This window comes from Oryx dammah, unplaced genomic scaffold (genome assembly GCF_014754425.2).
Source record: "Oryx dammah isolate SB20612 unplaced genomic scaffold, SCBI_Odam_1.1 HiC_scaffold_19, whole genome shotgun sequence".
Lineage (NCBI taxonomy): Eukaryota > Metazoa > Chordata > Mammalia > Artiodactyla > Bovidae > Oryx > Oryx dammah.
In genome coordinates, this window is record NW_024070203.1 from 21,900,807 (window position 1) to 21,918,392 (window position 17,586).

General features: G+C 34.9%; 1 protein-coding gene across 2 annotated transcripts in view; it reads right to left on the minus strand.

Annotated features, from left to right (window-relative positions):
• Nucleotides 1-17,586, minus strand: part of EFR3A (EFR3 homolog A) — an 83,683-nt gene that overhangs the window by 20,419 nt on the left and 45,678 nt on the right. For both annotated transcript variants that reach the window (XM_040262120.1, XM_040262121.1), the window contains exons 8-18: nt 16,971-17,049; nt 14,532-14,667; nt 12,719-12,886; nt 10,797-10,911; nt 10,002-10,053; nt 8,498-8,670; nt 7,887-7,962; nt 6,498-6,659; nt 5,695-5,826; nt 4,548-4,615; nt 3,464-3,591 (exon numbers count right to left, since the gene is read on the minus strand). In XM_040262120.1, the coding sequence (XP_040118054.1) occupies nt 3,464-3,591; nt 4,548-4,615; nt 5,695-5,826; nt 6,498-6,659; nt 7,887-7,962; nt 8,498-8,670; nt 10,002-10,053; nt 10,797-10,911; nt 12,719-12,886; nt 14,532-14,667; nt 16,971-17,049 (1,289 nt within the window). The remainder of the gene's footprint in view (nt 1-3,463; nt 3,592-4,547; nt 4,616-5,694; nt 5,827-6,497; nt 6,660-7,886; nt 7,963-8,497; nt 8,671-10,001; nt 10,054-10,796; nt 10,912-12,718; nt 12,887-14,531; nt 14,668-16,970; nt 17,050-17,586) is intronic.

Consider the following 17,586-nt stretch of genomic DNA (forward strand, 5'->3'; position numbering starts at 1 on the left):
TCAGAGGCTACTTTCTATGCCCCTTCCGTTTTCCCATCCCACCTCCCTCTTCACTTCCTATAATCTGCTGTTTGGTATGGTAATCACTGTTTCTTCTTTCTGTTTTTAATTGCAACCTGGGTTTTAGAGCAATACTTGGAGACAGTGAGACCTAACTTCCTTCAGTGATATTCTGCTGCCACCTAGAGTGTCTGTGTATAATGTATGGAACTGCATTCAGACGGCTAAAGAATAGAGAAACACCAAGTATACACAATAGTCTGAACACAAGTATAATACAGAACTACATTAAATTACTCAATATAATTGTCTATGGTTGTATAAAAAAAGTAGAAGAACTTACTTAACTGTATATTAATAAATCATGAAATGTAATTAGGGCTACAATGCTGCTCCGATTCAATTAAAAAGCTAACCGGCAAAATGAAATTTCAGAGGTGATTTGTCTATACAAAATTTCATTTTAACAATGATACTACTTACACAGACAGACATTTTTGGTTCTATAGAAAAAAGAAAATTCCATCTAGAGCTAATGCATGTTTATTTATAGTGACACTGGTTTTTTAGGTTCTTTGCAATTCTTATCCAGCCATTCCCTGTTTAAAATCATTTAATGACTCCCCATTGCTTTCAGAACAGTTTGAACTATTTAACCCTGGTTTTACAATTCCCAATCCTACTCTTCCTAGTCACTCCAAAGTAGACTAACTTTATAGTAATTCCTTGAAAAATCATCTTCTTGCTTGCCTCCATTCTTCCACACATGCTGTTACTTTGGCATGACACAGCTCACTTGCCTAACACTTGCTTCAGGTTCAGCTTAGGGGTTTTTTTCCTTCTGGAAAACACCCATTTCACAAAACCTGGACAGAAGACTCTCCTAGGTGCTGCCTGAGGACCCCAAACCTCTCTGATGATAGCCTTTAAGGCATACTGCAATCATCCAGTTGATTGTCTGTCTTGTTAGACAAACTGTATAATGAATTAACTTCTTTCCTATGCATCTAGAATAAAACTGCTGATGTGCCATCTTGGTAGAACTGAGAAAAATGTCATTCAAAACCATCTTCTGTGTTTCTTGGTCCAGATGAGGAATCCCGTTAGGAAAGACTGTATGCTTTGTTAAAGCAAGAACCTCTACCTGTCTTGCTCATTCTTGCTCCTGTTTGCACAGCAGCTGCCACACCGTAAATACTCATTAAATACTGTACCCCTTCATAGAGGAGCATGTAACACACACTTAGACATACACTATTAAGTCAATTTCTAGGCTGATTTGTAATAATTAGCTAACATTTATTGATCACTTACTTTATGCCAGTCATTAACTGTTCAGTAAGCTTTAGGCAGACCATTCTTCTTTCTTTAGAACCAGTTACCATTATATTTCAACTGTTTGTCTGTCTTCTCCACCAAACTTTAATCCTTGAGGATAGGGAGTGAATCTTAACATCTTTCTACCCCAAAAGTCAGAAGAGTGCTTGATATAGTAGACACTCAGTAAAAGTTTGTAATACAAGAAAAAATAAATCTGGATCAATATGGATGACTGAACAATCTTTGAGCACACAGTTGGCAAAATCAATTTATTAAGCACCTAACTGAACAGGCAAGGCAGTTAATTCTAGTGGCCTTACCTAATCAAATTATTTAATTTCAGCCTCACTTATCCTCATTTATAAACAAAATTAATGCTACTTTCCTCATCAAACTACATTCTCAGATTACCTGAGAACATGAATAAAGAGTATCACTGTGACTGGCAAACACTCAATACATAATAAATGGCAGCTACTATTGTGATGATGAAGGGTATACATGCATGATACACAACAACATAAATATTTAAACATTTTTCTTTTAAGAAGAAAGATACCTTAAATCTTAAATCCCTTATTTTTTTTTAAATGAATATCTGATGGTTATACAGCAAAAGGAAAATTTAATAACTGATTATGCCACAAAGTGTTACTATGTCTTCTGACTCTCTCTGCATTAAGGCAGGACACACATGCCACAGACTGGTTCTAAACTGCCAAAATCTTTATAAATCAGAAAAATCTTATTCATACTGAGGGATTTCTGTGCAGTTACATAACTAAGTATATGCTGAAATGCTCAGAATTCTTCTAGTCAGTGATAGACAGGCATTAAAAAAGATAAACATCCTTTTCAGGGGTGGGAAGAAATGGGAAATACAAACCATTTGTTGAAAAAAAAAAGGTACCATAATTTTCGTTCAGAACTGTTTGGAGTTAAAGGAATAGGGTAGAAGGAAATAACAAGGGATGGAAAGTAAACTACAGCTTTGGGGAAGGTAAAGCAAAACAATAACTGAATTTACAACTACATAAAATACACAGGCCACTGTCTTCATTTTCTAGAAGGCAGTTGTACTAAGCTATTTTCCTAAAGGATGGGGGAGGGAAAGGGCGGCCAACTGACACTGGATTTACCTTTGCACTTGTGCCTGGGTTTATGAGGTTTTTTGCCTGAAGGAAAGAGAGCTAAATCCAAATTATAAGAATGAAATATTTTTAAAAACCTATTTTAAAAATTCTTTAAAATTACAAAGCTCTATTAATGTTTTATTCTTAGCACTTTTTACTTTCCCAAGATATTCCCGAGGAATAGACTTTTCTATACTATGGAATTTAAAAGAAAATGCAAAAGCTTTCATTAACATCTCAGACTATTATGAACAACTATCTGTAATAAATATACATATTTTGGATCCAAGTTATAAAAAAGAGTTACTTCCAAAGGTCATGCTATTTCTAGGGATTAATTTGGAAAACTACCTAAATGAAATCAAACAGCTTTCTTGTAGAACAGATGTAGCCCCATCCAAAGAAAATGAAGGTATCCTAAGATAAAAATCTTTGATTTTAGCTTTCAAAGTAAAAAGTGAATGCAAGATATGATGTAGTTTTGCTTTGAAACAAAACAATTATCTCAGGCAATGCAAAGAACAGAAGGAGATACATTAGACACAGAGGAAAACATATTCTTAACTTAAAAAGTTTGCAGGTTTCTTTACATAGAAAATAGTCTGTACTCTTTCAAATGACAAAAATTACCTAATTCATTAAGTTCAACAGTCACAATTTACTAACTAAATGATTTTTACCAATTTTCTGAAGTTAAACACAATATAGCTTAAAGAGCAAAGATCTTACTTTGCTTCTCTGTTTAAAGAATAATATTATTCAGTATAATAATCCATGAACTATAATAATTATCACTTGAGGATTCAATTTGCTCATGATAAAATCATGTATGTGTCTTTTACTAAAGGTTTTCAAGAACAAAATTTTAAAATAGAAGCTTTCTTAAGCATCTGAAACAGTTGAGATATAGTAAGTACACAAACAGAATTAATTTTCATTGCTAACTGAACTTGCAGAAAAATTGCTGATACATATTCGATAGAGTAAGAGTTTTAATCACCTGCCCTTACCTGTCACTTGTGGTACGTATGGGACTGACAACCTCTCAACACTATAGCCACTGCCACCTAGTGACTCTGCAATCTTGTTAGTCAAAAAGTACAAATTTTTGTCATGCTTCTCTAAAGATTTTGGAAGCCTGTCAAGTTGATCAAAAGAAAAGCCATTTAGTATTATTTAAAATAAGTTAACATATAAACATTCTAGATCAAGGTCTAAATATAAATGCAACTTAAAACTGTAATTAGTCATAGGAAAATCAGTATATTTTAGATGACTAATTTGAGCTCTTTAAAAACATATGGTATGTGGACCCAGCTAGGAAGCGTTCTGCTGTTCTTCTTCCCCAGTAACATCCCAAGGGTGAGGTCAGCCTTATTTTATCCTGCTGGTATTCACACATTAAATGATGAAGAGAACTAAATTCAGCTTTAACTATCATGCTAATTAAAAATCTACTGCAAGAACAAAATAAAAATGAAGCTCACTGACTATTAATCAAGAACACACTAGCCAACTAAGTGACAGGAAGCTCTCATCCAAGACATACAGCTTCACTTTCCTTTCAAACTGCTTGGTATTACATTATGCTGATGTTTTTCAATATTAAATTGCTTTCAGAGTCCAAAAGTTTGAATAAAGTATTTTTCATATATGTATTTTTTTGAGTAGTAAGGAAAAAAAGTTCAGAGTATAACCATCGTTTTTTGGAAAACATTCTTTATCCCATAGTTTTATTAATATTGTTATCGATTATTGAAAGTCTTGAACAAGATATTATAGTTTCTTAAAGGAGTGTTCACCTATATATCAGAACATGCTCTATTTAAGAGTTGCATCTTCATGTTTAAAAAAAGGTAAGCTAAAAATTTTTTCATCAAAGACTGAGTCCATGTGTGTATGAGTCTACATTTATAATGTACGAGAACTTTTATAACAAGAGAAACAAGTTAGATGAGTTAAGTGACAGAAACATAAAACAATGAGGATTACAAAACAGAAAATTATTCTAACAATAGTTCACGCCTTTGCCTTCACCATTTACTGGTTTCTCAAGTCAATGTCCCTTCCTTGAAATGTAAAGCATTAACATACATGCACTTATCTCTGAAAATATGCTCTGGTAGAAAATAAGGGGCTTCCATAGTTCGAATTTCAATAACCTGAAAAATATCCAAAAACAAAATAAAGTAAAAATCAAAGGCCTCACTCTTCAGGACGGTGCCATAAAAATGTGGAAAACTAAAAACACAGAAACAAAAACTAAACATTTATAAGAAATACCATCACTTCATTTTGGAATTTAAGCTACAGTTGAGAACCCAAATAAAGAGTTCATTTTGTTTTCGCGTTTATGAACTCAGCAGGTAACAAAATCACAGTGATAAAATAATACAAGCTGTGAAAAAAGATGATACATCACATCTGATCAAACATCCCACAGAGGCAATTAGAACCTGTGCTTTTTCAAGCACCCTGTGTGGGAAACGCCTCCACAAGCAGCAGGCCCTCGCTGTGCCCCTCCTCCTGCGGTCTCAGCACTCTTCTGAGGTCTAGCTCCCCAACTCACTTGGAAGCCACCTAAAGGGGAACCCTGCTTTCACAGAATTTGGATCTTTAACAGCAGATGTCAAATAGTCACTCAAACATTTATTTAATGAATGAGTTTTATTTCTCAGAATGCACTAAAACCCCCTACATTTTAGGAAGGACTGAGAGATATGCTTCCAATTTCATAAAAACGAGGTTCTCCCTGAAAGATGTCTTTAAAGAATAAAAATTACAGTGGACTTTTTCTGCAGGTAAGTCAGGGGCTCTGAAATGTATGCTAAACTATTTAATGAGTTACTGCTAAAAAAGATAATAGTTAAATGACACAGGACAAATCTCTGAGAGGCGTATTATTTACTTAACTTTTGAGATCTATCTCAAGGAGACTGGTTTAAAACATAATGACAATAAAAACAGTATAATTAAAGAAATATGAGATACTAAGATCCATAATGTTTTAAAAGGAAAACAACTGTATAAGAAATTGTATGAAGTATTGTAGAAGAAAACCGTATTTCCTGCTCAACCATTACACAGAAAAATTCTAATACAACAGGCATCAATGAAAATATAAACATAGCATTATCTTAATGATTGATACATAATCATCAAAATTAAAAATAATTATCGCTGGTAGAAAATCTGCCATTCTTGTGCAGTTCAAATGCAAGGACTTATCTCAATATATTACCTTGCTAACATGCTGGCAAAACGCAGGAACAGCTATCATCTGACTTACAAAGTTGAGGTATGCAGCAACCAGCGCCATGATTCCACAACGATGGAACATTGGCAAATTATCTTCATTGATAATTGCACTGTCCTTTAATTAAAAAAACAAACACACACTGACAGATCAAGGTCTCATGCTCATTGGCATTTTCCCCATGATTATACTAAGAAATGCAGCTAGGTTGGAATGCTAACCAAAATGTCACCTTAGAAGCAGCTTTCTTTAAAAAAAAAAAAAAAAGTTCTAAAAGGAGAATAAATACCCATTTATAAGAGACTTAAAACTCTCAATTCAAACAGGTCTTCTTTAGGAAAACCTTTTCTAAAGACGGGGGGATTCAGGGGCTGGTGAAATGTATATCAGATATATAAAAATACATGCATGTATTCTCATTGCACACAGTTCTATTATTACATAATATGTAAACTCTAATTAAACAACTCCATCTATGTAATTCTTATCATTTAATGACTATCTTCCCCACTGAAAGGATGGGCACAGGGACCATGCTGTCTTTTTCATCATGGTAATCCTATGGCCTTGAACAATATTTAGCACATGGTCAATACTTACTTAACATTTGTAAAAAGAATAAATGAATGTGATCATAGTTTGAGTATTTTAGATTTAAAACGTAGACAACTCACTTAAAAAATTCATGTCCCTGAATAAAGGGATAATACTTTAAATGATAATACTTTAAAGATGGTGTCTAACTCGTAAAAAAATGCTTTTGTCAATGAAAGGCTATGAAAGCATACCTGTAAAGCAATGGCTAATCGAATGAGATCAATAACTACTTCTTCATTGGCTAATTCAATAGTTATAAGAGCAAGAGAAGTATAAAGTAGCTCATAGTTTTTGTGAACATTGTCTTCTTCTTTACAGCCCAAATATATGTGCCGATATAGCTGCTGCCCATTCTGAAAAGGGAAACGATACAGAAAAAAGACAGTCTTGCTTAAAATGTAGCAGGGCAGATTTCACAGGTGTATATAACCTCTTACAAAGTAGCTATCTTATCACATAACAAGGGAGAGATTTAAACTGATCATTGGAGGGTCAAATTGTATTCCAATTATTAACATCAATAAATGTATCGACATATAATTAGACACTAGCATTGGAGTTGAAGAGAAAATTAAATAAAAACAGCAAGTCAGAAATAGTTCCAGTGCAAACAATGAAAATGTCTTTAGTAATAATTTGAAAAGACAAGCAAATTATAGATAGATTTGAGAAAAGCTGAAAAGAATGGCAGAATTACGGGAGCCTTAGCAATTGTAAGAAACACCTGGCTGAGGAGAAATGAACTCAGGTTTTCTTGCCTGCGGGAACAACCTCCTCGGAGGAGGGTTAGGAGCTGTCTGGGGAAGAGCATCTCCAGGCTCTGCCACACTTTGGTCTGAAGTGACACAGGCACGTCTAAAGTCCACCCACGAGGAGAGGTCACAGACACATCCCCGGCACTGTAAGAGGTTTCCCTCTAAACCAAACTGATCTAATATGTTAGTCAAAAACAGAAAAGCCCGTCGTCTAAAGCATTCCAGAGTACAGGTCCAACTGTCAAGTGACAATAAACAGAAATAAAAGCGTTTTTCCCATTTCAAAGTACCACGTGGTAATTAACTCAACATGTTACACTGGTTCACAACACAAACTGTAAGTTATAATTGGGAAACTGAATGACCGCCATGCTTCCTCTCCACTAGGCAGGCCCCAGTGCCCACCCTGGATGTGATTTAACTCATTAGAGGGGAAGCGTGAGCATCAGTGTTTTTAAAAGCACAAAGCTCCCCAGGTGATTGTAACGTGTGACCAGGGTCACAGGCCACAACAGTAGTCTTCTGAAGCCAGTCTGTCTGTAGGGTTATGCATTTTGCTCTGTAATCTATTTAATATGCACATGGACCCATATAGGTAAGAGGGGTCTCTCCAGCTGTGCCAATGCCTGACTGGCTAAGCCTGTTTAGGTCTGTGGTTCAGTACTAGTAAGTGTGAGTTTTCTGGCTACAGATACAGAACTATGTATGCTCTTCTAATAGATTCCCCTTCATTTCATTTTAAGGTTACAGATCAATGCAAACCTACCTGAGAATTCAAATGGCTACAACTTAAGTCATGCATTATTTTTCAGAAGATAATCTTACCTTTTTCATGAAACTTGTGTCTTGTCTACAAATTTTTTCTCTTTTTATTTTTAGGTCAGCCACATCTGGTATTATTCTAGAGAGAACCAATGCATCATTTTTTAAGGAATGACAGTTATTATATCATCTCTCATATGACAAATCATAGCTATACTTACAAGTCTGAACTATTTACCACTCATTTCAATAAGCATTTTAAATAAGCTTATATGTAATGATTCTACTGAATAACCGAGTTTAATTAAGTAAAATTGCACAAAGTAATCCTTGAGGCAAAACCAAAATAAAATTTATGTAACTAATGATTATTAGTAGATGAGATCTCTGAAAGTACATTAAAAGACTTTAACGTTTACTATCTTAAATATATTAGTAATTGTTATACAAATTAAATAAAATTCTGGATTAATAAAACCTAAAAATCCTAGATGAAAAAACGTATAATACTGCATAATGGTAATGGTGATGGTTCTAACTGTGAAAGTACTGAAAACCATTGAATTAAACACTTCAAAAAGGTAAAAAAAAAAAACAATCAATACTGTACTTAAATGCATTAATGTAGAAATCTGAAAATTTCATCATTAAGCCTATTTTCAAACAGCACATACCTGATTCCTCGAAGCTTTGCCCTGTTGTCATGGCGATCCATGAGATTATGCATTACTTCCAAGACTAACTGCCTCAGTTCATAGTCTTCCATGAGGGATGGTGATAGCAAAGGGTCCAGGAAAGACCCTGGCAGTGCAGTAACGATTGTCTTTGCTTTGTATCCAGAAGTTACCTGATTATAGGGAGGAAAAACAAGCAAAAAACCTTTGTCATGAATCCTTCTTTGGTAAAACTCTCAAGTTGTTTTCTAAGAATCACAAGCTTAGGGAAAACAGGAAGTATAAACATAAGTCTGAAGGAAAAACTAAAAGAAAATTTGTGAGATGATGAGGATTTTACAAAAACATCATTCATAAAGTTAATAAAATCAGTATCAGCATACATTTACCATATGCCAGGCGTGACTCTAAGCACTGTATGTGTACTAACTTCATCATTACCATGTTCCTGTGAGGCTAGGAATTATTACTGCTTCACCATTTTGTAAAAGAAAACCGAGGCTCAGAAGGTTAAGAATATATGGGGCAGGAAGTGAGTACTAAACGTATATAAGGAAATTAGGTAACAAATAACACAGGTAAGATCTGAAAATTTTAAACTGGCAAATAATTATTTTATTTTAAATTAAGCAGCTCAGTTTAATAGGAATGCATTTTCATTTTGGAAAGCTGTTTTCATTATTTGATGTGACATTTCTGAGTGTATTCCTATCTCTAAAGTTGGAGCTTTTAATCAGCCTATACTTAAATCCCATTAAACAGTTTAACCATAACACACAGACATTCATTCAGTTGACTGTGTAGTACAATTAGGATTAGAGACAAGGCTATTTGCTCAGGGAATTTATTTAATTAAAAAAAGCTTAGGGCCAAATGAAATTTCAGGTGGGTAATCTCTATTTATATTAAGGATTACAAGCATATGTGGAACATCTACCATTTATATTTGGGCATTCATTATAGGATAAAGGTGATTTTATAAGTGAGTAGAAATTGGTGGGACAATTACTACTTACCTAAAAAAACTAAAAACATATCTATATTTTATATCACATACAAAAATAGATAAACTTCAGATCAAAGTTCTAGATGTGGAAAGCCAAACTGTAAACCTTTTGTACAAAGATATAAACAAATGTGTTTATATCATCAGAGCAGGCAAAGCGCTCTTAAACAAGATACAAATATAAAAGCAAAAAACATATAGGAAAGAACTGAGAAATCTTGCGATAGCTGGGCCCAGGCATCTTCTTCTGTAAAATGGTAATGCTCTCTGCCTTCTGTATCTTTCATCATCATGAAAACCAAATATGATGATGGGAAACAGGAATAAACAGTAAAAGTGAAATCAAGTACATTCAAGTACAGTATATAAACCACAGAAAGAAAACTTACCATAAATGGTATCTTATGAGAAAAAGAAGCTGATAATGTGAAGCTATTTTTTTAACCTCTTTAATAATTTAAGGTTAAGGGTGTTCTTTACCGGTCTTAAATTCCTTACCATAAGCAAAGATCGCAGTAACATTATTTGAATCCGCCTGGTTCCCAAATCCCTAAAATACACAAAACAGTGGCATTATCTTATAAAAAGTAATTAACCTTATTTATTTAAATTATTATTTTTTATTTTAAAACTCTATTCATATTAGCAAAACAGACTTTGCTTTCATACTCGCTAAAGCCATGGCTCATTTTATATTTTAAAGTAAACTTCATATGAATTACAGGGTTATATGCACAAAAATCAAATTCAAACAAAAAAAATTAAAAAGCTATTGGTTTGCAAAGGAAACAAACCTATGCATGTAATGACATGAAAAGTCAATTGTATGAAATCACAACAAAAGATCCAGAATAATTAAAAGATACTATAAACTGGAGAATATATCTAATACAAATATAATTGACAGATATAACATCTATGTAATATATACTAATAAGGCCAGAATGTGCCTAAATAATTGTTATACAAATAATTCTTTCAAAAAAGAATTAACAAATGAAAAAAGGGTTATTAATGGTCAAACAAATATCTTAAATAATACTATCATTTCCTTATTAAGTTATTTACAAACTAAAGTATTAGCATGTTGTAAAATCAAATTAGGGCTTCCCTGGTGGTGCAGCTGGTAAAGAATCTGCCTGCAATGTGGGAGACCTGGGTTTGATCCCTGGGTTGGGAAGATCCCCTGGAGAAGGGAACAGCTACCCACTTCAGTATTCTGGCCTTGAGTATTCAACTTTACAGTTTGAGAAATTTTCAGTTTGAGAACAAAGGAGAACCACAAAAACATACCCTAATTGACTGATATCCAAAGTATGTGTAGATGTTCCAAAAACAGGTACTTTCCCCATAATGAACATCATGATTTCTGACCTCTGATAATCTGGTAGGTTACTTCCAAAAAATCCTATAAAGATATCAAGATAAATTTAAGATGCATTTTTCACATTGAAAACTTTATTTTTCCATATAATAAAAAAATCGTAATATTAGCTTGGTCAAAAGGTTCGTTTTTTTTTTCAAAAAGATGGCTCTAGTAGTGCTTAGCTGTCTTTAACTTCATTTGAAACAATTCTGTTAGACTGTATTGTGACAGCTGTCATATCAGCAGTGCATTAAGAAAAAACACTTACCAAGATTGAGTTTTTGTCTAGCCATTTTAATACTGAAGATGGAAAAAAAGCAACATTTACAGCATGTCATGCTTTATTATTTTAAGAAAGGTAAAAATGCAACTGAAATGCAAAACACGATTTGTACGGTGTATCGAGAAGGTGCTATGACTGATTAAACATATCAGAAGTGGTTTGTGAAGTTTTATGCTGCAGATTTCTCACTGGATGATACTACACGGTCAGAGTGACCACTTGAAGTTGGCAGTGACCAAGTCGAGACATTAATTGAGAACAATCAACAGTACACCATGCTCTATATCCTTGTACCCTTTGTGCACACGTGCGTGTGTGTGTGTTGCACGGAGTAGTGGGGAGGCATGTGATTGTAAACCCTCAGTGTCAGTATCCAGATCCTGGTCTCTGAGGTCTTTTGAATGTTTGCTAGATGTAGAGAGAGAGCAGAGGATCTGCATGGTCTTAAAGCACCTTCTCAGAGACTGCTTATTATTTACGAGGGGAAATGGAAACTGTGCAGCAGAGAAGTAGAAGAACACATGGAGTGACCACAACTAACACCACCAGCAAAAAAAAGGACACACACTGTGTGGTGCTGTATGCAAGAATCTGAGAAGAGCATTATCACTTAAACAGTATTCAGCCAGAAATGCACACACTGAATCTAATTATGAAGAAACACCAGACAAACCCATCCAAGGATATTTTTTTTTAAGTGAGGGGTAAGGGGGATCTATCCTGGAGGGGAGAATGGCAACCCACTCCAGTATTCTTGCCCGGAGAATCCCATGGGACAGAGGTGCCTGGCAGGCTGCAGTCACAAAGAGTCAGACATGACTGAAGCGACTTGCCAGCAGCAGCAAGGGGGACCTAAACTCTTATAAAAATGTCCGGATCATAAGAGAATGTTCCAAACTAAAGGAACCAAAGAAACATCACAACTAAACACAATATACGATCCTAGACTGGATCCTGGACCTAAGGGAAAACATGCTATAAAGGACATTATCAGGTCAAACAACAAAACTGAAACAAGCAAGTTTGATTAAAGTATAATATCAAGTTAAATTTACTGATGCTGATAACTGTATTCTGGGTATGAAAGAAAATATCTTTATTCTTTGGAAAAAATACTCTGTAGTAAAGAGCCATGATACATACGTACTTAATATGCAGTGGTCAGGAAAGAAAGGTAGATGGACACATGCACGCATCTCTCTATATGCATAGATTTATATATGCACATATATGTAGATAAACACACATATACACATGCATGCATACGCACACAGAGAAATGCAGAAAGGGAGGGAGAGAGGCAGACAGGCAGAGAGAGAAAGGAAATGATATGATAAAGGCATAAAAATATTAAGAGATGAATCTAGGTGAAGGGTACATATGGTGTTCTTGATTGCAATTTGCTGTATTCTCATGTTTGTTTAGTTTCCAAATACAAAGTTTTGTTTTTGAAAGTCTAACCTATCATTCACCTTTAACTAATGCAGCATAACAGTCAAGTACTTTCAATGAGGGCTTTCTGAATCACTGTTTTCCATAACAATCTGAAAAGGGAAATGTACTCACCTATTGTTTGGATGATAGCATTCTGCACAATCTTCTCATCACTGTCTTTGGAACTTGTGTTTAAGTTGGCATTGCCTATAGAGCCTCCCTGTAAATCATTTGCTTCAAATTCAACACTGAGACGCAGATGCTTCAACAGGGTGTTGAAGACTTCCAGCACTGTGGGTCCTGCAAATGAACCCTGATGTGAGCGAGTATATTCTTCCAGCATCATAGATTCAAAGCCAATACTCATGTTTCTCAACAGATACGTCTAGATATTTTCTAAGTAGTTGGCAATACTTTGTAATTTATGAACTAACCATTCATTAAAAAAGTAAATGAGAAATCCCTAAGTAAGAAAGTCTCCTAGCTATTCCAGCAAACATCTACTGGGCATCTCGGAACAACTGGCTGTTGGAATCTTTGGTACAAACACACAAAACGTGCACATTCTTATAAAAGTTACCAAAAACTTTCCATCTATCTAATCTTATCTACTCAAAAGTATGCATACTGTGATAACCTGCTGGGTCAGAATCCATAGAATTATGATAATACAGCCCGCTGTGGCATAAGAAATTTATTTTCCATCTTTTAAGGCTGAAGAAGAAAGAATTTTGCCTCAATTATTAGAGTGAAGCTAGCCAATTTACCCAACTTGGATAAACTACATTTACTCTCTGCTTTTAATTCTGTGAACACTCTGTGTGTTTCCGTCAATGCATCCATCACAATACAATCTAATCAGTGCTTTTTACTTCTGCCTTCTACTCTAGATTATAACCTTCTCCAGGACAGGCAGCCTTGTGTAAATCCTTCTCTGAATGTACTGAACCTAACACACAGTTCCTCACACAAAAGAGACATCAGTAGTGAGATGACTCAATCAATGCATCATCTGTGACTCAATTCATATTAATATGTCAAATCAAGTAGCTCTCCAAAAAATAACCTGTTTCCATCTCTTTGAGGTAAATTATGAGTAATGATGAGTCCATATACAAAATGTCCACTCTCATTTGACACTGAGTGAGCATTACAATATTTCAGTAGGTAATACATAGTTTCACTTTGATTCTGAAGCAAAGAAAACATAACTAGATTTTCCTAACTTCAGAAATTTTATGAGGGACCCTTTCAGCCTTCTAATCACCCGAGTGAAAAATCATGTCTGACCTGTCTCTTCTCCGTGTTACCCACAGTCAGTCAGTTGATCAAATCCTGCTGACTTCACATTCCCACTTTCACTGCTGCCATCAAGGTCAGCACCATATAACATTATCTCCGATGAAGATTACAGTAAATCTTTAAAGCGTGTTAGTCAACTGAAGAGTTATACCCATAATCTAGCCACAACCTGAACCTGAAGCCATGTCCCTGGCTTCCTCCACACACCACCACATGTCCCAGTCAAATGGGCCACATAATGCTTTGCTCCTACCAATCCATTTTCCCCCTTCTCTGGACCTTGGCTTTCTTATGATACTTGATCAAAATCTGCCTTATATTATGGCACCAGGGAGAGTTGTCTAACTCAGTAAACTATAAGTTTCTTGTTTATCTGTACCCCTCCCAAATGTTTAGCATATAACTGGTTTCAAAATCTTTACTGGAAAAGAGGAAGGGAAGGAGACACTGATTTGGAGAAAATGTTTAACTGTACATTAAAGAGCCTGACAATAGTCGTGGAAACCCAAAATTTCAAGAGAAATTATAGCACATTCAAAAATGTTAGAAATATTTCCAAATTGTCCCATACAGTGCTATACCTGCTGGAAAAAACATTCTGTAAACGATTAATTTTTTTTGGGGGGGGGGGGCTGGCACTTACCTATGGAACCTTTAGCAGCAATGGCAACAGCCTCTAATAGAACCTGAATAATACCTGCTCGAACCCGTGGAGAATCTTTTTTACAAGCATCAAGGTGTCCGAGAATCTCCTGGATTACATGGTGAGAATACTGAGCCTAAAAGAAACAAAGTAGTGTAAAACACATGAACAGCGATATACATCCTGGAATTCATAATGACAAATCATGTGACACTAAAACACCCAATTACAGGAGACCGGTCCTTCAGTCGTGGAACAGTATATAGCCATTAAAACCCAATCTTCTTAAGAATAACAAGGATCATGGGAAAGACTCATCATATCCTGAGGGGAAAAAAGCGAGCTGTAAAATGTGTGCTGAGCTAAGTCGCTCAGTCATGTCCAACTCCTTGCAATCCCATGGACTGACTGTGGGGATTTTCCAGGCAAGAATACTGGAGTGGGTTGTCATGCCCTGCTCCAGGGGATCTTCCCAACCCAGAGATCGAACCCAGGTCTCCCGCACTGGAGACGGATTCTCTACCATCTGAGCCACCAGCCACCAGGGAAGCCCAGCTATAAAATACTATGTTAAATAAAATTCAATCTGTTTTTTTAAAAAAGTATATAAGACTAGATATATATGTCTAAATGTTAACACTAGACATCTCTGAAAAGGAGATTTATGAGAAAATTTTTATTCTCATAATAAGTATTATCTTGATTGTATCAGGATAGCCTTATAAAATAGAAATTCCCATCCTGGTGGGTACTAACATGCAATTTTCAAAGAATGGACTTCATAAAACTTATAGTGAATGTAAAGCTTCTTCTAAAGCAATGCTGTGGACCAGAATAACTTCTAAAACACTTAATCAACAAATATTTATTGATTCCTTCAGTTTCTTCAACTTTAGCATTTACTCCTTGCAAAAAACAATTTCATCTAGTAACTGAATCTGAATAAGGAGGGCAAATGAAGAAATACAAAGCTATGAAGACTAGGGGAAGACCCTTAATTATGTCTACAGATTGCCAGATCAACTTCTCACCTACTAAACTAAAATTAAAAGATCTTAAAAGTTCTCACCAGAAGAAAAAAAATGTGTTGCTATGTGAAGTGATGGATCTTGAGAAAACTTACTATGAAAATCATTTTGCAACACATACATTTATCAATCATGTTGTACACCTTAAACTTATATAACATTATATGTCAATTATTTTCAATAAACTGGGAAAATTAAAAAAAATTATCCTTCCACATATGAACCAGCTTTATACTAGCTACCAAAAGTATTGAAGACTTACATTATGCTAGTCTATAATTAGTATTTCATTCAGACACAAAGTTTTAGAATAGGATGAACAGAATTCAAATCCTGACTTTCTTACCTATGTGCCTGAGTGAGGTACCTGATCTCTCTAAAGGTCAGTTTTCTGATTATAACACGGGGATAACAACATCTACTTCATGGAAAAGGAAATGGCAACCCAATCCAGTATTCTTGCCTGGAAAATTCCATGGACAGCAGAGCCTGGAGGGCTCTGCTGTGTCCATGTGGTCACAAAGAGTCAGACACAACTGAGTGACTAACACTTTCCTACTTCACGTTCACTTCATAAAATAAGGAGGATTAAATGAAATAAAACATGTAAGGTTATTAGCATAGTCAGAGGCATAGCCAGCACTTGATAAATGTCAGCTTCTATCTTAGTATAAAAATGAGGCATTCGGTGCATGCACTAAGATGTTCTTTTCAGAAACAAGGAAACTAAAGCTCAGAGAGGCTAAATAATTTGCCTAAGTTCTATGCAACTAGGAAACAGCCTATCTAGGATGCAAATCCTGTTATGACTGGTACTAAAAGCTGTGCTGCTTCTTACAACCTTATCTCCTTTAAATTAATGATGACTTTTTAGGGTATTAAAAATGTAGATGTTTAAAAAAACATTTAAAAAAAGACCTAAAGTTCCAACTGAATTAAGAGCTAGTTGAGTCTGCCCAAGTTTTTCTGCAGTAGATGACAGTGCCTCATCAAGGTTCTATGAAGACCAGTGGAGTTAATACATTAATACATGCTATATCACATAGCAAATACCCTACAAATGTATCAGTCACATGCTGCTGTAATAATCAGTTCTAATACTAGTTTATCAGTAAAACACAAGTACACAATAATGTATTTAATAAATGCACAATAATGGTTATCACCATAAAATCATCTAGTTATTTTTATTAGATATCTTTTCATCTTGGCAAATAAGAATATAAGTATAAATAAAAATAAATGAGACAAAGAACTAAATTAAGAATATGTCTTATCTCCTATAGTGTTTTCTATCTCTGAGAACATTCCTACTGACAGAGAACCAAAATTACTTATATAATATATAATCCTTATATATATATACTTACATAATCCTTATATATACTTATATAATATATTCAATCCTTACCTGAATGGAATACATTATAATTTTAAAGCAGTGAACTGCAAACTCATTGGGATCCCATAGTTTGTGATGATCCAAATGCCTGTAATTAATAGTAAGAAAATTACTTTAATAATTCCTTATTTTTATTATACTGTCTCCTCTAGAACCATCAACAATATGCAAAGCTTAACAATCAAAAGAATATTATCTACAAGAGAAGTAAAATTTCCATTTCAAGAACTATGATATTTATTTCCCTTTACTGGCAGATCCTTTCTTAAAACAACAATAAAAGCTACTATATATGTGTGATTTTTAACACCTACATGAGCTGGCAAGAAAGAAAAGTCCCTCAGTCTAGACTCCACAAGAAGGTGGAATCTGAAGAAGTAAGTATACCCTGAAGCCAGCAGCTATCTTAGGTACATCTTCAGATCTCCAGTAGTTGACAGCTAGTGGTTTAACGGGATAAACAGAAAACTAGAGACAAAGCTTAGGGTCCACCTGGGAAAGATGGCTATCAGATCAGAAATACAAGTATCAATCCAAGACCATTCAATCAATCCAAGACACCTTCAGTGAATGTGTGGAAATGTTTCGTGTAGAAGCTGTCTGTGTTGGCCTTGACTCTGAGAGG